Source organism: Mobula birostris, chromosome 6 (genome assembly GCF_030028105.1).
Source record: "Mobula birostris isolate sMobBir1 chromosome 6, sMobBir1.hap1, whole genome shotgun sequence".
Lineage (NCBI taxonomy): Eukaryota > Metazoa > Chordata > Chondrichthyes > Myliobatiformes > Myliobatidae > Mobula > Mobula birostris.
In genome coordinates, this window is record NC_092375.1 from 138796443 (window position 1) to 138821338 (window position 24896).

The following is a 24896-nucleotide window of genomic DNA, read 5'->3' on the forward strand; positions in this document are numbered from 1 at the left end:
GGCTAGATCCTGCCCCAACTCCAATAACAAGGTTGCAGATGACACCCCTACAGTGAACCACATCTCAAGTAAGGACAAATCAGAGTACAGGAAGAAAACAGAGAACCTAATTTCATGGTGTCAAGACGACAACCTTTCCCTCTATGTCAGCAAAACAAAATAGCTAGTTATAAACTTCAGGAAAATGGCAATGCATATGCTTTTGTTTACGTCAACAGTACTGAGGTGGAGATAGCTGAGAGTTTCAAGTTGTTCAATGCAAATACCACCATTCATTCACTTGTCCTGATCCAACCACATAGATGCCATGGCAAAGAAAGCACACCAGTACCTCTACCTCTTAAGTAGTCTGAGAAAACTTAGCAAGAGCTCATTGACCCTCACGAATTTTCATCCATGCACCTTAGAAAGCATCCAATCCAGATGTATCATGGTTTTTTATGGCAACTACACTGCTCTAGACCACAAGAAAATGAAAATAGTTATAGACGCAGCTCAGCACATCATGAAAACCATCGTCCTTTCCACAGAATCTGTCTACATTTTCATTGCCTCAGACAAACAGTCCACATAATCAAATACCCCTCCCACCCCGGACATTCTCTTCTCCACTACATCTGTATGGATGGCATGCAAAACTTAAGTTTTTCACTGTACCCCAGTACATGTGGCAATAAAAAAAGCAATTAGCAAGCAGCTGTTCCATTGCACAACTGCAAAACAGTGTACTGCATTTGGTACTCGTGTGGTCCCCTCTACGTTAAAGAAACCCAAAGCAGATCAGTTGATCATTTGGCTGAACATATCCATTCTGCCTCCAAGGACAACCCTGAGCTTTTATTTGCACATCACTTTAATTGTCTATTCTATTCTCATACCAACCCCTGCCTTTGATCTTCTATATAGTTCTAATAATAACATAAATTCATCAATCAGCATCTCATCTTTCATCTACGCATGCTGCAGATCCACGACTCAATATTGAATTTTAAAAATCAGTTAAAAGTAAACCCCACCCTTCCAAGACATATTCAGAGATACTGGTGAGCATTTCAGTTTGAAAATATTCTTGTTTCTTTTCTGTCTCTAACTACAGGAGTATTATGAAACGGATACCTTGACAATTCAGGTCTCTGCCCCATCATGGACATACCATCTGTTCTCTTTACCCTCCTTCCTGCAACTAGAAAAATAAGGTTTCCTTTCTCACTCATCCACTTCCAAAGAAGGATTGCTTACCTGGAACATGATGGTTTCTCTTAAAATAATTGCTATCTACCAGTATTTTTACTTTTGTTTTGGATTTCCAACATTGAGTTTTTTTTACTTCAACAATTATACACTGTTTGGCATTACTCCACCAGTTCAGCGTTTTTTTTATGTGAATTAGCACTTCATGCACACAGAAACGTCAGCAACAATTTGGCTCACAGTTTTCTATGCCAATCTGAGAATGAGTACTTGAACCCAAAAGATTGGGCACACTAATTCAGAGCTGTAATGGATAGATACTATGAATGAGTTGTCTGTAAATAGTGGCAAATGGTGGCTTTATCTCACTGCCTTACCTCTTACTCATTGTTATTTATCTTTTAACATCTTTTCATTTTAAAAAACCCTAGTCATACTTAATTCTATCACTCAAATCCTGAAATGGTGTTCTTATGGAAGATTATCCACCAGAAATTTTAAATGTTTCTCTCTTCAGGAGCTACCTGTTTGACCCCAAGATTTCCCACAACTTCATTGTCCACATCTGGGAAGCGAAGGATATGCCAGGAGATTTCAGAAAATCTGTTACCATGACCATCTTCAAGCAGGAAACCAAATTCCTCTGTAACAATCATACAAGAGTCTTCCTGCTATCTACCACAGGGAAGTTATTACAAGAGTTCTCCTCAAGTACATCTTCCCCTGACTGAGTATCTGCTCCACAAATGCTACAGTATGATTCCATCCACTGAGAAAATCATAGTGGACATGATCTTCACCATGCAACTGTGTCAAAGAAAATGAAGTGAACAGCAATAACCATTCACGGCTTTAAAAAAAACCCACCGAACCATTAATTTACAAACTGGGAGAGACTTCGGAGCATCGTCCACAAACTCAGCTGCCTGCAAAAGATTACCTCCATGTTATTCACTTCATGAACACCATGATCCTAATCATACATAGCAGTATCAAGTAAGAGTGCTTCTTGCCCCAGTATTCAAGTGCACTAATGACACCATTATTGTGGGCCGAATCAAAAGTGGTGATGAATCAGTATACAGGAGGGAGATTGAAAATTTGACTGAAAAGTGTCATAACAATATTCACTTAACGTCAGCAAGACCAAGGAACTAATTATAGACTTCGGGCGAGGGAAACCAGAGCAAGTCCTCATCAGAAGATTTGAGGTGGAGAGGATTAGCAACTTTAAATTCCTGGGTGTTACTACAGATTTCCCCCGCTATCTGAAAGTAGAGCGTTCCTATGAAACCTTTCGTAAGACAAAATGGCGTAAAGCGAGGAAGAAATTACCATTAACTTATATGGGAAAAATTTTTGAGCGTTCCCAGACCCAAAAAATAACCTACCAAATCATTCCAAATAGCACATAAAACCTTAAAAAAAAATCGGCATGTACACGCATGCGCACACACCTGCCCACGCAAGACTTCATGATCATGGCAGTCTTTCTCGAGGTAAGCACAAGTTTAAAGCGGGCATCTTTTTTCCATATAAAGTAGAAATAATGTATGTACAGTGTAGTTTCACTTACCAGAATCAGGAAGATTTAGCCAAAGATCGATTTGTAGAGAAAAAAAATCGGCACGTACACACATGCGCACACACCTGCCCGCGCAAGGCTTCACTGTCATGGTAGTCTTTCTCAGGGTAAATACAAGTTTAAAGTGGGCGCCTTTTTTCGTAAAAGTGAAAATCCTCTTCAGATTTCTTTTGGTTAGCGAAAACAGGTACTGATGTAGGTCTTTCGTAAAAGCGAAGTGGCGTAAAGCGAACTTTCGTAAAGTGGGGGATACCTGTATTTCAGAGGCCCTGTCCTGGACCCAGCACACAAGTGCAATTGCAAAGAAAGCATGGTAGCGCCTCTACTTCCTTAGGAATCTACAAAGATTCAGCATGACATCTAAAGCTTTGACAAACTTCTATAGACGTATGCCGGAGTGTACATCAACTGGCTACATCATGGCCTGGTATGCAAACACCAAAGCCTTTGAATGGAAAATCCTACAAAAGGTGGTGGATTCAGCCCAGTACATCACAGGTAAAGCCATCCCAACCACTCAGCATATCTACATGAAACACTGTCGTAGGAAAGCAGCATCCATCATCAGAGATACTCCCACCTAGGCCATGCTATTTTCTTGCAGCTGCCATTGAGTAGAAGGTACAAGAACCTCAGGACTTGCACACCAGGTTCAAAAACAGTTACTATCCCACAACCATCAGGCTCTTGAATAAAGGGGATAAATACACTCAATTTCCCATCCATTGAGATGTTCTCACAACCAATGATCTCACTTTAAGGACTCTTTATCTTGTTATTTCATGTTATCTCATTGGAGATCAAGATAACATTGAGATTGTTACCTCATTACTTATTGCTATTTATTTATATTTCCATTTGTGTAGTTTGTTGTCTTCTGATTGATCTTTCATTGATCTGGTTATAGTTACTATTCTATAGATTTGCTGAGAATGCCCACAGGAAAAGAAATTTCAGGGTTGCATATGGTACATTGATAATGAAATTTACTTTGAACATCCTTGTCAATCCTATCGGCAGCTGTGTTACACCTCACCTCCAAGATACCTCCCCATGTGTATGGAAGTAATTCACAGGACGTACAGCAATATGTTCAAACTTCTGATTCCACTTTGTAACCAGGATCGCCCTGCTTCAGTGGTTGAGTTTCAGTACATAATGATATTCATGTTTAAGCAAATTCAGAGGCTGAGTACCAAGTAATCATCGCCTCATTCAAGCAACACACATCAAAGCTGCTGGTGAACGCAGCAGGCCAGGCAGCATCTCTAGGAAGAGATACAGTTGATGTGTCCTGACGAAGGGTCTCGGCCTGAAACGTCAACTGTACCTCTTCCTAGAGATGCTGCCTGGCCTGCTGCATTCACCAGCAACTTTGAGTGTGTTGTTTGAATTTCCAGCATCTGCAGAATTCCTCGTGTTATCGCCTCATTCATTCTGTTTTCCACTCACTGACTTATTAATTCATCTTGAGCTATAAATGAGTTTCATATTGATACGGTAATGTTTGTAAAAAATTAAAGTTGCCATCACAAGAACATTCCATTTTCAACGTTCATTTTTAGAATTTCTGTCTTTCATTGTCTCCTTATGTTATAGATGGCACTATCAGCCCCCTTCAGTCAAACATTGAAACCAACAGGAAATCTAGGACAGAACCACAAATGCCACCAATACCACTTCAAGAAACGTGCTGAAAAGGGAAGGAGATGTGTCATGCTGGAAATGAAATTCAAACTCAGACCCTCTTGGCTCACAAGAGAGGACCACGAATTTCTTTTATTCCGCAGTTTGAACTTATGTTAAAGTAATATACCTTAACTGCATTTGTGGGCTGATTATGTGATCTCATGATACACATTTCTCTATTGAAATAGCTAGTGCAATCAAATCATGTAGATATGCTAGCAAAATGTTTATGGCTATTAATCCAGAGATACATTTTAAAGCTAGATACAAGAGTTTGGATTCCACAAATACATCTGGGAAAATAAGAATAGCTGTAGTCATGTCACCATCACAAATTTCCCAAACTGAAAGGAAATCTGCATTCCCATTAGGTCTGGGTATATGGAAACTCCTTATATGGAATAGATGTCTCCTTAATAGAAGGCTCAGCAAGCAATTCAATATGGGCAATAGATGCTAGCCCTACCACCGAATGAACTGAAAAAAATAATTTTGTTTCCAAGGTGAGTATTTGCACATGGTACAAGGTAATCGGGATATAATAAACAATTCCTTCATACAAATACACCACAAAATCTAGTAATCAAATGTATGTCCGACCCTTTCGATCAACAAAAACCAATAGGCAATCAAGTCATTTTCTCTCCTGGATTACAAATTAAAACCACTGACAATACAAACAAACTCTAGTTACAAATGCCCACCAATAATGTAACCTCCCATCATTATTAATAGCCTTACTGCTGTCTGAAGGTGAATACATGCTATTCAGCCACCTATTTATTCCATCTGCACCTGAATGCATGAACACATAACAGAGCCACAAGAAGCCATTGTGTTTGCCCATAATTACTTATAATTATGCCAAACAGAAAGAAAATCAGGATATGAGCACAAGCTCAAGAATTTTAAACTATAATCAATATTGTTCTATAAGTTTTTTGAAACAGCTCATTTTTTAAAAAAAATTAAGGCTCACCAGTTTATAGATTTAGTTCAACTCATTCAAAATATAATGCTCAGACTTGTTCGCTGTGTTCAGACCAGAAATCCAGGTTCAATTTCATTCTTGTTATCTGCAGATCTATTATCTTCTCCTTAACTAAGTTTCCATGGCTCCCCAGTCATATCAAACAACCAAGACTTCCTGAAGCAGTACAACTCACAGCGCATGCTATCATTTAGAACTGTTTCTGCATCCTTAATCTCAAATAGTTTTGCAGCCAATCTTTCTGGAAGCTTTAACTGATAAATGGATTACAATTATGAATTGTCAGACAAGATTTTTAATCTTTATTAAATACTATTTCAGAAATGAGAATGGAACAAAGGACAGAGAAGGGAATATTCTTATTTAATGAAGGGTTACAACCATGCCAAAATGTCTAGAAATTTCCTTGAAACAACTGAGGGCAACCCAGGCAACACAGGAGAGAAACCTGTAACTGTGCAGGAGAACCTGCATATTCAGATTGCAGCCTGCAGTATTCATACGCAAAAACTGAAAAAATTTGCTTGACAAACTTGAGGGGCACACATTATTATTCAATGAGTATGCCACTGAAATGCAGCTGCAACTTATCCCTGCACTGGGCCTGAGGTTGAAGTATAGCAGCTACTGTAATAGCAATTTAGGCCAGGATGATCATCACGGGTATGGGGGACAAGAACTACACATTATTGCCAGTTAACTCCCAAATCATGACTTGAAGTCAATGCCTAATTTAATCTGAAGGCCACGTTGAGAGCCTTTACCACCTGGTCCAGGCTGCTCCGTTACAGAATTGATGGCAGTTATTAATATGATCTCATCATATGACATATTACATCAGACATAACATGTCATGCAATGATATTTTCTGGAATGCTTCCAACTCTGAGCTGACAGCACTAATTTAGAGTCAAATATGACACTAAAGTGAAAAAAAGAGAACACTGCATTAAAAGCAAAAGCAAAAAAATTTAAGTCTACATCCTTTTCACAAAATATCTAGCAACACTTGTCTGCATGCAAGAATGAAACTGAACAGCTTAAAATGATTCCTTTATAAACAGAGGATAATTAGCATTAGATTAATATGTACTCTGTTCAAAGGTACAGTATTTTCCCCACTTAAGAATCTGTTTACAAGTCAATTGTGCAAATTTAGCAATATTTCAAAAATAGCAGGAAGGATAAAAACAAGATATCACTTGTATTAAACAAGTGTCAAAGCAATGTAACTCAAGTCCTGGAGATTTGCAGTTTGAGCATATCTTGATCCCCTGTACTTGTTGAATAATTTGTTCTTTAATAACATTATATGGTATTAATACAGTTATTCTGACAGCAAGTTCCAGTTTAATTATTATGACCACTGTCATCAGAGGGGAAAAATAAATAATCTAAAGTGAGGTGTTGTAGGAATAACAAAAGGCAAAATTAAGGAAAAGGCAGAATCACGGTAAAGTTTATTGTATAGATTTACAAAATGCAAGTATTCCAGGCTTCCTGTGAACAATCATGGCATAAATAAAATGTCATTGCAAATAATAAGGTTCATATTTAATACAAACTTTCCTTCCAAAGTGTGGAAATGTAACAAACTTGCTTTTCTGCTTTCCCCCAAACAATATTTTGGCTTCATGCTATTTATTTAACACAGTTTTCTTGTTAACAGAAAATGGTAGAAATTAAAAACTCATCAAATTATAGGCATATATTTAAAATAAAGCTAGACAAAGGAAACATAGATAGCCATATTGTCAAAAATGCAAGTTCTTTTTTCCCCTTCAAAAGTAGCTCAAATTATTTCATTCTTCAGTTTATAGTGTTGTCCTTAGTGTAAGAGTATTTTCAGAACATGAAATATAAATAGTTATCTAAGAGGTAGGTAACCTCAACATCGGGCAATACAGAAAAAAAAACACTGCCACAACCACAGTAAAATTTCTTGTATAGATTTCTATGCAGGGTATAATCCAATAAACCACAACAAATATACATGTGGGATTCCAAGTATTCGTTTCAGAGTTAGGAAGTAGAATACTAACATGCTAGGAAAAGAAGAAAGCTATTTTAACCAAAAAAAATTTTACTGAAACTGTCTGAGATTGCATTTTGCCACAGACAAAGGCTTTATTTAGAAAAGGCATTGTACCATGCAGAATTTAATTTGGCAACTTCTACCACCACTCTCCTCTATAGAAACATATTTGTGCTGAGTTGTGGCACCATAGGTGGTTAGAGATGTAAAAACTTACCCAACTGGCAATTCTTTGGCAAAGAATGTCTGTGGCAAAATGCAATTTCAGACAGTTTCAGTAACATTTTTTTTGGTTAAAATAGATAGACAGATAGATATACTTTATTAACGGAACCAAATTTCCCTCGGGATTAATAAAGTATATCTATCTATTTTAACCAAAAAAAATGTTACTGAAACTGTCTGAGATTGCATTCTGCCACAGACAAAGGTTTTATTTAGAATAGGCATTGTATCATGCAGAATTTAATTTGGCAACTTCTACCACCACTCTCCTCTACAGAAACATATTTGTGCTGAGTTGCGGCACCATAGGTGGTTAGGGATGCAAAAACTTACCCAATTGGCAATTCTTTACATTAATGCTAATAAACAGGTTATGAACCTATGGAAAGTATCAAGCCCATTTTTTCTCCATTATACATCCATCCATCAAGTATCAGTAAGCATTAAGTACAGCAATAAAGTTATCCTACAGCAAGTAGGTGGTGATTGATAATAATTCTGTACAAGCTCAGATGGCTTAAGGTTCAAATGAACTTGGGACTTTCTGGCAGAGCCTCACCACTATAGCAAACAACATGATTTGGAAAAAAAAAATCAATATTGTCAACGCATACAACACAAAAAGTACTGAACATGGCCTACCTGAATGGCTTTGAGAGGTCATCATTTAGACAGTCCACAGATGCAGCAAATATCAATGGATCAAATTTTCCGAGCAAATAAAATGACAGCCCCCAAGGGCTCCAGGAATACATACAAATTTGGTAAATTACTAAATTCTTGATCAGTAATGCATCCTGTTCTTCAGCCAAAGAACTACTTTCCAAACTAGGTATCTTCTTCACTCCACTTCCAACTGTGAACCTGCTGAGAAAGATATTTGGTTAATTTAAATTTGACAAGGCATTCTTACCACAAAAGAAAGTTCAAAACATTTTGGCTATTTTAGACCAATTACTATGAACAGCAAACACTTCCAAGTCCCAAAAGCAAATAACCTTTATTCAACACTGTGGAGGTCAAGTCATTAGGTATATTTAAAACAGAGGTTGATAGGTTCCTGATTAGTAAAGGCATCAAAGGTTATGGACAGAAAGCAGGAAAATGGGGTGGAGAGAGAAAATAAACCAACCACAATCAAATAGCGGAGTAGGCTCAATGGGCAGAACAGCCTAATTCTGCTCTTATATGTCACAGACTTATGGACATACTCCAGATTTCCAAAGTTTCATGGTAAGAAGTGAAAATATTCCCTTTGGAAAATAAACATAACAAAATAAACAACTTCAAAAGTACAGGTTGAATAACTCATTTTATCAAAATCAGTAGCTAATCTCACTCTTTTCATATCTACTTTACAAATCTCTCCATCCTTCCAATAGCAGTCTCACATCCACATTTACCTCATATGATTATTGCAATGTGTTCCATAGTTTTCTGGGCACGTATCGTAACTATTTTTTAAATTTTGTCCATTTTGGTAAACAAACTGTCAACGTGGCAGCCGCACTCCCAATTAAAATGAACATACTACATACGGAGGTGCTATGTTCTCCCACCGCCCCCCCCCCCCCGCCCCCTAGCTGCGCTCTATAAGAGAAATGGTCACTTTCTTCAACATCCCCACCACTGCTTCTGGGCCAGCCTCCATTCAGACACTGGCCACCCATCAAAGGAGCATTATGAGTCGATGGTAAACACCACTGTCCCACAAGTACTGCAATGAAGAACAATAATCTAGTGTAAACCTCTTAAGTTCCCCACTATCCCCGGGCACTTGTCACCAATGCATTCCAATTTGTTTTCCAACCACAGGCTCAATTGCCTAGTCCTGATTAGATTTTTAAGTGCAAATTCCTTGGCAGAATTTTTGCTACATCACTTTTGGAATGCTGCTTCCTCTCAGATAAGATATTAAATCAATGCCCATTTGCTGAAAAAGATGAACATAAAACATGTACTAGTTCAGAGATTTATGGATTTACATTAAAAATCCCGGTCTCTTTGGAGCATGTATTTTCAATCTGTGAGGCTATATTTTGTTGTGACGAAAATGACACCATGCACATTTCGCACTTCCTCCGACACCATTTTGACTTTGTGAAAATCAGAATGCTCTACTTGTCATTATGATTTATCCCCAGTTGTTTTGCACATTCTTCAAAATATTCCTGGCAACTCTGAAGATTGCACATTATCTAAGAAACTACGGCATTTAAACTAAGTTGAATAATAGAAGTTTTTAAAAATCTATGCTTGGCAAACAATAGTTGTTCATTAAATCTTGAAGTGTCAATGTTCAAACAACCTTGAACATCATGGACAAAATAAATTGTGTCCGAAGTGCTACCCTTGTAAGCGCACTGTGTGGCAGGTGGTTATAAAAGGAAAGTATGTAAAAAAAGATGAGCATTTAGTTAAAAGATTTGAAGTAGAAGCAAGCAAGATTGTTATAGCAAGAGTTGAAAGAATGTCAAGAGGATAATGAATCTAGTTCTAACCAGTTTGAGCTTTAAGTGCCGTGTGGATATGTAAAAAAAAATCTCAAGAAGCTTAAACAAATCACCAAAAGAGGTGGCAATTATTTTGCTAAACAACGGCTTAATATTGATGAGGTGAAGCTTCATTTGAAAAAGTCATAAAAACATAAAAAATAGGAGCAGGAGTAAACCATTCGGCCTGTCGAGCCTGCTCCGCCATTCAATAAGATCATGGCTGATCTGGCTATGGACTCATTTCCACCTACCTGCCTTTTCCCCATAACCCTCAATTCCCCTACTATACAAATATTGTCTTAAATATATTTACTGCTTCATTGGACAGAGAATTTCACAGTTTCACCACTCTCTGGGAAAAGCAGTTCCTCCTCATCTCCGTCCTAAATCTACTCCCCTGAATCTTGAAGTCCCCACACATACAGTTGCAAGAAAAAGTTTGTGAACCCTTTGGAATTACCTGGTTTTCTGCATTAATTACTCGTAAAATACGGTCTGATTTTCATCTAAGTCACAATAATAAACAAACACAATCTGCCTAAACTAATAACGCACAAACAATTGTACAATTGCAGAAACTTGTTCAACAATTCACAGTCCAGGCTGGAAAAAGTATGTTAACCCTTGTATTTAGTAACTGGTAGAATCTGCTTTAGCAGAAATAACTTCCACCAAACATTTCCTGTAGCTTATCAGACTTGCACAACAGCAAGGAGGAATTTTAGACCATTCCTCCATACAAAACTGTTTCAACAGCCACCTTCAGGTCATGCCACAACATCTCAATTGGGTTAAGGTCTGGACTCTGACTTGGCCATTCCAAAATATAAATTTTCTTCTTTTCTTAAACCATTCTATTGTTGATTTACTCTTGTGTTTCAGATCATTGCCTTGTTGCATCATCCAGGTTCTATTAAGCTTCAGGTGACAGACTGCTACCCTTACATTCTCCTGTAAAATGTCTTGATATATTTTAAATGACATTATTCCCTCTATAACTGCAAGCTGTCCAGGCCCTGAGGCAGCAAAGGAGCCCCAAACCCTGATGCCCCTTCCACCATGCTTCACAGTTGGGATGAGGTTTTGGTGTTCGTGTGCACTATCCTCAAGATAGTGAATTAAGCTAATGTTGAAGAAAATTAGGATGATGTGGAAAAAACTCATGCTGAAGAGCCTACAAATAAATGTTGGAGACTGAGTACATAGGAGCAGAAAGCCACCAATATAATACCACCATTGCACAAAACAGTTCACATAGAAAGAACATGAAGCATTCCCTTATGCCAAAACAAAAACAATAGTCACCTTCAAAGACAACAATTTCAATATGGCGCATAGCATTAAATATGCCCTTCATCACATCATCAAGCTCAGTTTCACCATTACCATCCACTGAATGTCAGTAACAACTCATCTTTCACTTTCCTTAGCATCAACTTAACATACAAAGCCACAACTATCACTCATATACAAATATTACACGGTCAGGAGTAGGCCTGCCTGCTCTGCCTTTCATAATATCATGGCCGATTTAACTGCAATACTTCTGCATTCCCATCTACTTAGGCCAACCTTTCACCCCTTGCATTTCAAGAATGTATCTAATGCACAGTAAAAAATATTTAAGGGCTCTGTCAAAACACACTGGAACCAGAGTTCCAGACACAACCCTCAGGAGAAAAGAAAATGCTTATCTGTTTTAAATGGGGAAACCGCTTAGTTTCAAACCATGATTCCCAATTTTAGATTGTCTCATGGGAGACAAACATCCTGTACACATCTACCTTGTCAAGAAGTCTTCAGGACCTTCTGTTTCATTTGAAGAGGCTTCATTACTTATGCTTTTGTTGTTGTTCCTTTCCACACATTGTGGCGCATCTGGCAGCAACCCTGCCATTTCTTTAGAACTTGTCTTTTTTTTCCACAAGGCCAAGTACTAACTTGACGCTCAACCCAACACAGATAGAAAGCGCGCAAGGAACCAGCCAGATTTGAACCTGCAGCCATTTACCTCAAAGTCCACATGATGCCACTACACCACCGGACATTGATGGTTCTTGCACTTATTTAAATATTTTATTAAGAAATTATTATTTAAGAGATTTTTTGGTGTTTTGGTCATTTTGGCCAAAATTTGAACTATAGAACACAACCTGCTTTCTTACATTTGAACTGACAAATAGAACCTTTTTTTGATTTAAGAATTTCGCAGCAACATAACTTTTGTAAATTGAGGAATTTCTGTTACTTCAAAGAATCTTCTGTTACTTCACAGATCTTGCTCTGTGTAAATTAACTATTGCATTTTCTATATAGAACTGCGATTGCTTTTCGAAACAACACTGGTTAAGAGCTGCATGATATACTGAGGTTGTAACAACACAGATTTATACAATTCTCTGCAGAAGCTTGTATTTTCCTCAGAAACTTGCAACTAACTGCATTTCACCTTCCCTCTCATTGACAATACGCTGCCAGAGAACTTTCTTAATCCATACTGCCATATTCAGAGATTTATTCTCATGTACACCAGGTCTCACTGCTGTTCTTGGGTAAATTAACTCAAGAAAACCACAAGTCACTGAACAAATGCGCACATTGCAGTTTAAGAGATATCTAAAATGAAACAAGGAATAATCCTGTCATATACAAAGCACACTAACAAGTAATTATGATACAATTCCATCCCATCTTTAAACAAAAGGGAAAGACACAAATTGCAATGACAAAAGAACTTCATATTGTTCTCCACCAGCAAATCATGCAAAGCAAACTGTTAGCGTATTTACGATTTAGTAAAAATTATTTCTAAAGATAACAAGACAATTGTAGCCAACTGTCATCAGCTCCTATGGAAAGTCGAATTAGTATTTGGATTTTCAGGCTGTTCAGAGAAAGAGAGAGAGAGAGAAAAAGAGAGAAAGAGAGAGAGAGAGAGAAAGAGAGAAAGAGAGAAAGAGAGAGAGATGCATTATTCATGTCTGTTGGCTGTGTGATTCACTGTATTCAAATCAATACCTACTATGTTAAAGCTCAAGGCTGATATACTCAAACTCAAATGTGCATTCAATATAATCAGAAACAAAGGAGTTTCTTCATGAATGTTTCTCAAAATGGCCTCAAATCCTACTTTTCATTTTAAGGGAACAGAAGCGGGGAGATATCCTGAATATAAACACGATTTCTAATGCCTTAAATGTATTTGAATTAACAGTGATTGTCCTGTTAGATCAGAGACTAGCTACACTTCAGAGAATAGACAAAATGATCAGCTTTAACAAAAGTAATTCAAATACTAAAAATGCCTGTAATTTTGAAACATCTCCTTCAATCTGGCAGCTCCCAACCTTTTTTATGCCATGGACCAATGCCATCAAGTAAAGGGTCGATGGACCACAGGTTGGGAACCCCTAACCCATTAAGTGTCTGATATTTTTGAAATCTAAGACAGAATGTCAATCAACACCCTTTATTGATACTGAATTTCAGATCATGATTACTCACTGCATTAAGGCTTTCTTTCCTCATGTCACTCCTTTTTTTTTTACACACCTTTAAACAGTATCCCCTGGATTGCAATCTTTCCACCAAAGGAAGCAGTTCCTCTTTATTTACAGTTTCCAGGTTTTTAACAAAATCAACATTCAAAGGGAAATAATCCCAATTCAGATAGTTTTAACAGAACCTCCTTCTTTTATACCCAGTACTTCCAAGCCAAGGAACACAAATATTTTCCCCTTATTAAAAGTATATTCTTAATCTGTCCGCATATATCACCATGCACATCATGTCTCTCTCTTCCTGCATCTCCTATAGAATTGTATTCCTTATATTGCACTTTATTTGATCAAAATTATGAGGAAAGACAACAATTCACACAATTCTATACTAAAATTAACCAGTTACCTGCACCGGTATCATTACCCTCCTAATTGTTTGCTATGATTTAAAATGTGAAGATTTGGAAGTGTGTCTCAGATACTGACATTAAGAAAATCAGTGCTCCCAGAACCAAAAGAGTCATAGAATCATAAAACCCTAGAGCACAGAAACAGCTCCTTTGGCCCATCTAGTCATGCCAAGCTATTAATCTGCCCAGTCCCACTGATCTGCACCCAGACCACAGAGATCAATACCCCTCTTATCCATGTATTTACTCTCATATGATGAAATCAAAACTACATCCACCACTCCCGATGGCAGCTCATTCCATACTCTCATCACCCTTTGAGTAAGGAAATACCCCCCCGCATTTTCCCCTTCAACAATTCACCTTTCACCCTTAACCCATGAACTCTAGTTCTAATCTCACTTAAACTCAATGGAAAAAGCCTGCTCCCATTTACTTTATATGTACCCCTCATAATTTTGTACATCTCTATCACATCTCCCCTCATTCTCCTACACTCCAGTGAATAAAGTCCTAACCTTTCCCTATAACTGAAGTTCTCAAGTGCTGCCAACATACTTGTAAATTTTCTATGCACTCGTTTAGTCCTATTGATACCTTTCCAGTATGTAGGCGACCAAAGCTGCAGACAATTCTCCAAATTAGGCCTCACCAATGTCTTGTACAACTTCAACATAATCTCCAAACTCCAATCTTCCAAAAGCTTTCTTTACGACTATATGTAGCAGTGATGCCACTTTCAAGGAATTACGAATCCCCAGATCCCTTTCTTCTGCACTCTTCAGTGCCCTACCACTCACTGTGCAAGTCCTACCCTGGTTTGTCCCACCAAAGTGCAAAACTCCACACTTGTCAGCATTAAATTGTCAGAGGAGCATTTATTTATAATTCTCTGGCTTCTACTGTGAAGCCAATGCCTAACCCAATTTACTACCTCATTTTGAATGTCAAGTGACTGAACCTTCTTGATCAACCTCCTTTGGAAGATCCTGTCAAATGCCTTCCCTCCACATCCCTGAAAAACTCTATAATTATTCCAAATCTGTCCCTGTCTATCCAAATACTTATATATCTGGTCCCTTAGAGTACCTTCCAATAATTTACCCTCTACTGATATCAGGCTTATCGGGCAATAATTTCCTGGCTTATTCTTAGAGCCCTTCCTAAACAACAGAACAACATTAGAAACATAGAAAACCTACAGAGCAATACAGGCCCGTCGGCCTACAAAGCTGTGCTGAACATGCCCTTACCTTAGAAATTACCTAGGGTTACCATAGCCCTCTATTTTTCTAAGCTCCACGTACCTATCCAGGAGTCTCTTAAAAGACCCTATCATATCCACATCCTCCACTGTCGCCAGCAGCCCATTCCATGTACTCACCACTCTCTGAGTAAAAAAAACTTACCCCTAACATCTCTTCTGTACCTACTTCCAAGCACCTTAAAACTGTGCCCTCTCGTGCTAGCCATTTCAGCCCTGGGAAAAAGCCTCTGACTATCCACACAATCAATGCCTCTCATCATCTTATGCACCTCTATCAGGTCACCTCTCATCCTCCATCGATCCAAGGAGAAAAGGCCGAGTTCACTCAACCTATTCTCATAAAGCATGCCCCCCAATCCAGGTAACATCCTTGTAAATCTCCACCACACCCTTTCTGTGGTTTCCACATCCTTCCTGTAGAGAGGAAGACCAGAACTGAACACAGTCCTCCAAGTGGGGTCTGACCAGGCTGCAACATTACCTCTCGGCTCCTAAACTCAATTCCACGATAGATGAAGGCCAATGCACCCTATGCCTTCTTAACCAGAGTCAACCTGCGTAGCAGCTTTGGGTGTCCAATGGGCTCAGACCCCAGGATCCCTCTGATCCTCCACATTGCCAAGAGTCTCAACATTAATACTATATTCTACCATCATACTTGACCTACCAAAATGAACCACCCCACACTTATCTGGGTTGAACTCTATCTGCTACTTCTCAGCCCAGTTTTGCCTCCTATCAATGTCCTGCTATAACACCTGACAGCCCTCCACACTATCCACAACACCCCCAACCTTTGTGTCATCAGCAAATTTACTAACCCATCCCTCCACTTCCTCATCTAGGTCATTTATAAAAATCACGAAGAGTAAGGGTCCCAAAACTGGTCCCTGAGGCACACCACTGGTCACCATCCTCCATGCAGAATACGACCCGTCTACAACCACTCTTTGCCTTCTGTGGGCAAGCCAATTCTGTGGATAAAGCAATGTCCCCTTGGATCCCATGCCTCCTTACTTTCTCAATAAGCCTTGCATGGGGTATCTTGTCAAATGCCTTGTTGAAATCCATATACACAACATCTACTGCTCTACCTCCATCATTGCGTTTAATCACATCCTCAAAAAATTCAATCAGGATCGTAAGGCACAACCTGCCTTGACAAATCCATGCTAACTATTGCTAATCATATTATGCCTCTCCAAATGTTCATAAATCCTGCCTCTCAGGATCTTCTCCAGTAACTTACCAACCACTGAAGTAAGACTCATTAGTCTATAATTTCCTGGGCTATCTCTACTCCCTTTCTTGAATAAGGGAACAACATCCGCAACCCTCTATTCCTCTGGAACCTCTCCTGCCCCAATTGATGATGCAAAGACCATCACCAGAGGCTCAGCAATTTCCTCCCTCGCCTTCCACAGTAGCCTGGGGTACAGCTCGTCCGGTCCCAGTGACTTATCCAACTTGATGCTTTCCAAAAGCTGCAGCAGATCCTCTTTCTTAATATTTATATGGTCAAGCTTTTCAGTCCACTGTAAGTCATCCCTACAATCGCCAAGATCTTTTTCTGTAGTGAGTACTGAAGCAAAGTACTCATTAAGTACCTCTGCGATCTCCTCCAGTTCCATACACACTTTTCCACTGTCACAACTGAATGGTCCTATTCTCTCACGTCTTATCCTCTTGCTCTTCACGTACGTGTAGAATGCCTTGGGGTTTTCCTTAATCCTGTCCGCCAAGGCTGTCTCATGGCCCCTTCTGGCTCTCCTAATTTCATTCTAAAGCTTCTTCCTGCTAGCCTTATAACCTTCTAGATCTCTATCATTATCTAGTTTTTTGAACCTTTCATAAGCTTTTTTCTTCTTGACTAGATTTACAACAGCCTTTACCCTCCCATTCCTGTACCCTCCCATCCTTTCCCCTTCTCATTGGAGAACTATGTAGAACTCCACGTAAATATCCCCTGAACATTATCTGTCCTCCAATCCTCCAGCACCTCACTCAAGGCTAAATATCACTGCTAGGGCCCCCACAATTTCTGTACTAGCCTCCCACAGGGTCCGAGGGAAAATCACAGACAGCTCTACTACAGGAGGAGGAAATCTCTCTGATGTCTCTTGGGAAATAAGGTACTGTTAATGGAGAAACATTTTTGGGAGCATTGATGATAATTCTCAGTTTTAAAGTAGTTATAGAAAAGGATACAACTGGCCCAGTAGTTAAAATCCCAAATTTTGGCAAGGCCAATTTTAATGGTATTGTTCAAAAGCTTTTAAAGGTTGATTGGAGGAGGCTATTTGTAGTAAAGAGACATCTGATGAGTGGCTTTTAAAAGTGAGAAGCTTTTAAAAGTGAAACAACAAGAGTTCCTGGTAGAGCAAAGAACAAGGCTTGTAGAAGTAGGGAATTCTGGATGAGAAGAGATATTGATGCTGTGGTCTGGAGAAAAGAGCCATGTGTCAGGTATCAGTAGCTCGGATCAAATGAATCCCTTGAGGAGTTTAGAGGATGTCGGATAGCAGTCAAGAACAAAAGTGCAGGGCAAAAGGGGAACAACAAACAGTTTCAGCAGATAAAGTAAAGGAGAATCCAGAGATTGTAAAAGTATATTAAGGGTTAAAAAACAAAGACTAACCAGGGAGAGAATAGGGCTCCTTACAGCTCACATCGAGAGTGCTGGGTGCCTAGAATATGCTTTCAGGGTAGTGGTGTAAGCAGACACAATAGATCATGGATAGGCATATGAATATGAAGAGAATAGAGGGTTATGGACCACATGGAGGCCGAATGGATTAATTAAGAATCATTAGCCCCAGCACATCATGGGTCGAAGGGCCTGTTTCTGTTCTATTGTTGAGGTTATTGATGTTGTATATTCTCTTCTTCTGAGCTCCTAGAAAACTCTTCCCATAATAGGCTTAGAAATAAAGTACAGCACCCTGACCTGGAAAAGCTACAAAACGTGAAAGGCAGGGTACTTTCAGTTGGGAGAAAATGGATGATGTTTTGCCACTTTTTCTTGAAAGAAGTACAAGCTGAGGTTTAACAAACCTGAATTATTTTCTCCATTGCATCAAAGGCCAAAAGTGCCCACTTCTTTGCCCGCTTCGAAGCATCAAACACTACAGCAAAGGGGAGAGCCAGTCCCTTTTTACCATCTGACCAGCCGGCTCCAATCATTGATCCAGAGCAAACACGGAGGACCCTTGCCAGGGTCAACCCACGAAAAGCGGGAGGTCCCGACAACATCCCTGGACGAGTGCTCAAGGAATGTGCTGATGTATTAGCAGATGTCCTGACAGACACTTTCAACATCTCCCTTAGTCAAGCTATTGTCCCCAGATGCTTTAAAATCTCCACAATCATCCCTGTAGCAAAGAAATCAGTTGTAGCCTGTTGGAATGATTACCGTCCCATTGCCCTGACCCCCATAGTGATGAAACGCTTTGAACGGCTTGTCAAGCCTCATATCACAGCCAGCCTCCCCTCATCACTGGATCCTTTACAGTTTGCAGTTTGCTTATCGTCCAAATCGCCCTGCAGAGGACGCAATATCCACCACACTGCACACAGTTCTCTCTCACTTGCACAACAAAGACACTTATGCCAGAATCCTGCACATTGATTTTAGTTCAGTGTTCAATACCATCATCCCGCAGAGACTAGTGGAGAAACTGTCGATGCTTGGCCTTAGCACTGTCAGTCCGTATTGGCAGGAACATCTTTGACTCCATCACACTGAGCACTGGATCCCCACAAGGCTGCGTGCTTAGCCCATTGCTGTTTACATTGCTAACACATGACTGTGCAGCCAGATTCAAGGAGAACCTGATCATTGAATTTGCAGATGATACCACAGTGGTGGGGCTCATCAGCAAAAATGATGAAACAATGTACAGGGAGGAGGTCAAACACCTAGAGAGCTGGTGCAGGGATAACAACTTGATGTTTAATGTTACCAAAACCAAGGAGGTGATCGTCGATTTCAGATGGTCTCAGCCTGAGCACACACCCCTCAGCATCAGCGGCTCCACAGCGGAGAGAGTGGAAAACATCGATCCTTGGGGTGCAGATCTCGGACAATCTCACCTGGTCCAGGAACACCACTGGGATTGTGAAACAGGCCCAGCAGAGATTGCACTTTCTGAGGAAGCTTAAACAAGCATCACTCCCCACTAACATCTTAACTACATTCTACAGAGGCGTGGTTGAGAGTGTGCTGACCTTTTGCATCACAACTTGGTACTCCAGCTGCAGTGCTGTCGACAAAAAAGCCTTGCAGAGGGTGGTTAGGGGAGCAGAGAAGGTTATTGGGGTCTCCCTACCTTCTGTCCAAGACCTCTTTCAGAATCGATGCATCCAGAAGACAAGGTACATCATTAAAGACCCCTCACACCCTCTCCATGAACTGTTTGTTCTTCTGCCATCAGGCAAACATTATAGGAGCATCAAAACTAAAACCACAAGGCTACTAAACAGCTTTTTCCCACAGGCAGTCAGACTGCTAAATAGCTGCTCTACCTGACTCTGCTTTGGACACTTTTAACTTGCACTGGACACTTACAACTTGATTTTAACTGACATGTGGCTGTTGTGTTTTACTATTTATTGTTACGTTTATTATTTAGTGTTGCATTTGTTATGTTATGATTGCACTGCTCCTGAGAAACGCTGTCTCATTCTGCCCTGCAGAGCTGATGTACAGCTAGAATGACAATAGAGTTTTTTGATTTGATTTGAATAGAATTTTTTCTTTAATTATGAGAGGTATGGATAGGTGGGACAGTCAGAATCTTTATCACAGGGTAAAAATATCAAATTCGATAGAAGATGTGTTTAACGTGAGAAGAGAAAGTTTGAAGAAAATATATGCGACAAGTATTATTTTTAAACACAGCAAGTGGTAGATGGCTGGCACTGAATGCCAGGGAAATGGTGAAAGTAGATATATAATGGCATTTTTAACAAGCTTTCAGATAGACACAAGAATATGCAGGGAATGGTGGGATAGGGATCATGTGCAGGCAGAAGAGAGTTTAATTTGGCATTGAGTTTGGCATATACCATGGACTAAAGGGCTATTTCAGATCAGTTATGTGTAGAACCACAAAAGATGGATAAGATCCTGAACAAGTAAGTCATGCCTGTATTTACTATGTATAAAGACATTCAATACCAGTGATCTCAGGGAAATTAATAGTGATGATATGGATGAGAACTTCGTAAGTTTGCATACACTAAAATTGATGGTATAGTGGACAGTGAAGGTATTATCTAAGATTATAAAAGGATCTTCATCAGCTGAATGAATTGGCTAAGGAATGACAGTTTAATTCAGATAAATGCAAAGAGTTATATTTTGGCAAGCCAAACTACAGCAGGGCTTACACAATAAATAGACGGCTTTGGGGGAGTATTGTAGAACAGAGATACCTAATGGTACAGGTACACAGTTCCCTGAAAGTGACAACACGTTTTAGAGGTAGTGAAGGCTGTGTTCAGCATTGAGATCAGGAGCTGGGACATCAGATTGCAGCTATGCACTGCTAGAGGAAGGTGATCATTAAACTGGAGTGGGTGCAAAAAAAAGGATGTTACTGGACTAGAAGGTTTGAGACGTAGGGAGAGTCTGGGTAGACTAGGACATTTTTCCCTGGAGTATACAAAACTGAGGGGTGATTTATAGTGGTTATAAATCACAAGCAGCATAGGTGACCTTACAACAGTTTATAAATCAACGGTTTATAATGAGGGGCAAAAACCATAAGACAAAGGAACAGAATCGGGCCATTCCATCCATTGAGTCTGCTCCACTGTTCCATCGTAACTGATTTATTATCTCTCTCAACTCTACTCTCCTATCTTCTCTCCATAACCTTTGACACCCTTAGTAATCAAAACCTATCAAGCTTGGTTTTAAATATAGCCAATGACTTGGCCTCCACAGCTGTCTGTGGCAATATATTCCACGGAGTCACCATCTTTTGGCTAAAGAAATTCCTTCTCATCTCTATTCTACAGGGATATTCTTCTGTCCTAAGATTATGCCCTCCAAGCCAAGACTTCCCCACGATAGGAAACATCGTCTCCTCGCCCACTCAATCCAGGGCTTTCAAAGTTCAATAGATTTCAATGCAAACTCCCCACCCCCGCCATTCTTCTAAACTCCAGCAAGTACAAGTCCACAGCCAAACACTCCTCATATTCTAACTCTTTCATTCCTAGGATCATCTTGTGAACCTCTTCTGGACCCTCTCCAATCCCAGCACATCCTTTCTTAGTTAAGGGGCCCAAAACTGTGGTGTGATTAATGCCTTATAAAGCCTCAGTATCACATCATGGGTCTTATATTCTTGTCCTCTCAAAATGAATACTGACGTTGCACTTGCCTTTCTTACCACCGACTCAACTTTCAAGTTAACCTTAGGGAGTCCTGCATGACTCCCAATTGCCCTTGTACCTCAGATTTCTGAATTTTCTCCCCGCTTAGAAAATAGTCTATGCCTTTATTCCTTCTACCAAAATGCATGACCATGTATCTCCCTACACTATATTCCATCTGCTACTTCTTTGCCCATTCTGCTGATCTATCCAAATCCTTCTGCAGGCTCCCTGCTTCCTCAATAATATCTTCCCCTCCATCTATCTTTGTATCATCCTTGACCATAAAGCCATCAATTTCGTCATCCAAATAATGTGAAAAGAAGCGGTCCGAACACCAACCTCTGTTGAAACACCACTAGTCACCAACAGCCAACCAGAAAAGTAACCTTTACTCCAACTCTTTGCCTCCTGCCCATCAGCCAAACTTCTATCCATTCTACTGTCTTTCCTGTAATACCATGGGCTCTTAGCTTATTTAGATTCATGGTGATCCTTCCAGAAATCGTGGAAATATAGGGAAGACGGGCAGCAGCAACGGGTTCCTCCTCATTGTTAGGTTTCCTGGATTTTCCATCAGCCTTTTCGGAGATGACCTGTGTCTCAGGACAGCTGATGTTTACAGGAGCAGCATATATCAGCCAGCTAGTACTCACAGTAAAAACCCGCATTAAGGAGTCCAGGAGATGTATCTGTTTGGGTTACGCAGAGTAATCGGAGGTAGCAGAACACTACATTTTCAACAACTGTAGGATTGACTTCGAATGCATAAAACTAGTAAACCGCGCCAATGGGTTCCGGATCCACCTGGTGAAGGAAGCCATTGAAATAAAACTAGAGGAAAAGAATTTTAACAAAGACGAAAGCTTTACTCTAAGTAAGAACTGGAATTCGACTGCAAACAAGGTGGGACAGCGGAAACCTGATTGGATTAGGACTACCCAACCAGGACAGACAGACAGACAATGGGGGATATAAATACCACCGAACTAGGCACGCCCAGGCATCATCCCTGATGAAGATGGCAGTGTCTGTCATTGAAATGTCAGTTAAGATTCAATACCTTTACTCAGCTAGAAGCCGGAAAAGAGTTTATTCATACTGGGCCAAATTCTGCTGACAACTGTAGTCGGCTACCGCTGGAATGGAAGCACATCATAGATTTCTCTGCAGGCATTATTAAACACAAAGCTTCAAATTAGTCAGTTCACTTTGCCCTTAGATTCTAAGTGATGGAATCCAAATTTGTTGGGGTTCTCCAAGATACTGCTGAGGAAAAGGATTATGCAGCTTCAGTTTAGGTAACAAGGGTAATTATATATTTTTTGAAACTGCTTTGCTTTAAATTATTTATGTTTGCTTTTAATTAATTTTCTTTTAAAAAGTTAATTGTATTCCAAATTACAATAAATTTTAAATGTCCTCAAAATGCATTATAGCTTTCAAAACCTCAGGCCCTTTCTCTGACGACTGATGAAAGGCTATAATGGCAAGCCAGAAGACTGGCCTCCTCATCACACCATGCTCTCACAATACATTCGAATACAAAAGGCAAATAGATGGAACTTTTGCATGTAGCCGAGCTGAGTGCAGTCCTCCTCCTTCAGAGAACCTGGTTTTCTTTTGTCCACATTTGATGCTACCCTCACTCATGTCTCATCCATTTCCTGGTTAACCACCCTCACTTCATTTTCCCACTGCCTTAAAAGGGATAGAGTACCTCTTATCCTTACCTACCACCCCATGAGCCTGCACATCCAGCACATTCTCCCAAACTTTCACCATCTTACCACTGTATACATCTTTATTCCCTGCCCCACTCTCCACTTTCCGCAGGAATTGCTCTCTCCGTGATTCTCTTGTCCATTCGCCCCTCCCCACTAATCTCACACCTAGTAGTTATTCCTACAAGTATACTTCTTCTCTTCCCCTTAACGTCTAATTGTGGTGTCATCCCTCTTCACTTTTGGTCCTAATGAAGGTGTCAGCCCGAAACAATGGCTGTATATTCCTTCCCATAGATGCTGCCTGACCTGCTGAGTTCCCCTAGTATTTTGTGTGTTACTAGAGAGGTTTGCTGACTGATATTATAAATGGCTCCCATCAAAACTGCTAGCACTTCTATTGAAACTACAACTTGAATCTAACAGCATGTGCATTGAAATGCGTGTTGTCTACATTTCAACCCTGACAGCACTCAATTAGCTATTAAAGGCTTTCAAATGTCCACAGATAGTGAAAAGTGTAATATAAATCCACATCTATCAGGTATATTCTTCATCCAATTTATCCTTACACACTTGTTTAATCTCTGCTTAAATACATCTATACCAGGACCTGAGAGAGTAGGGAAAAATAAAACAAAATGAAAATTGGGTAATTTCTTCAACAGTTTGAACGGGGCACAACTGCGCAAGCGCGGGAAAGTCGGCCCGTGAGACAGCAGGGGAGCTTAAAAAGCAAGCAGATTAACGGAGCAGACGACGTAGTAGTGGGAGACAGAGTAGGAAGGCTTGGGCTCGAGAGGCTTCGGCGAGCAGAGGCTGAGGACGAGCTTCACTCCCAGTGAGGTAAGGCCGGGTAAGTTCCTTTAATAACTCTAATGAACTTAGGAGTAGGTAATGGAGGCAGCAGTTAGGGCAGTCGAGTGCTCCGTTTGCAGTATGTGGGAAGTCAGGGCGAGCACAATTGTCCCTGATGACTAAACCTGTAAAAGGTGTATCCAACTGCAGCTCCTGACAATCCCAGTTAGGGAACTGGAGCTCGAGCTGGATGAACTTCGGTTCACTCGTGAGGCAGAGGCAATAATAAAGAGGAGTTATAGGGAGATAGCCACTCTTAAAAGTCAGAAGACAGGTAGCTGGGTGACTGTCAGGAGAGGGAAGGAGAATAGACAAAAAGAGCAGAGCACCCCTGTGGCCGTTCCCATCAACAATAAGTATACCATTTTGGATACTGTTGGTGGGGATGACCTACCAGGGACAAGTTGCAGTGGTCGCGTCTCTGGCACCGAGACTGGACCCTCAACTCAGAAGGGAAGGAGGGAAAAGAGGACAGCAGTAGTGATAGGGGATTTGATAGTTAGGGGGACAGATAGGAGGTTATGTGGGAGAGATCGAGAATC

The 24896-nt window shown here is 40.1% G+C and overlaps 1 protein-coding gene across 6 annotated transcripts in view; it reads right to left on the reverse strand.

The window, feature by feature from the left end:
- The window catches only part of hdac4 (histone deacetylase 4), a 498261-nt gene that overhangs the window by 451050 nt on the left and 22315 nt on the right, over positions 1–24896 (reverse strand). For 5 of the 6 annotated variants that reach the window (XM_072261459.1, XM_072261461.1, XM_072261453.1 and 2 more), the window contains exon 2: positions 8359–8580. In XM_072261459.1, coding sequence (XP_072117560.1) covers positions 8359–8383 — 25 coding nt within the window. In that variant the 5' untranslated portion in view covers positions 8384–8580. Of the gene's footprint in view, positions 1–8358; positions 8584–24896 lie in introns of all 6 variants that reach the window. The other variant, XM_072261454.1, reaches the window with a different exon arrangement.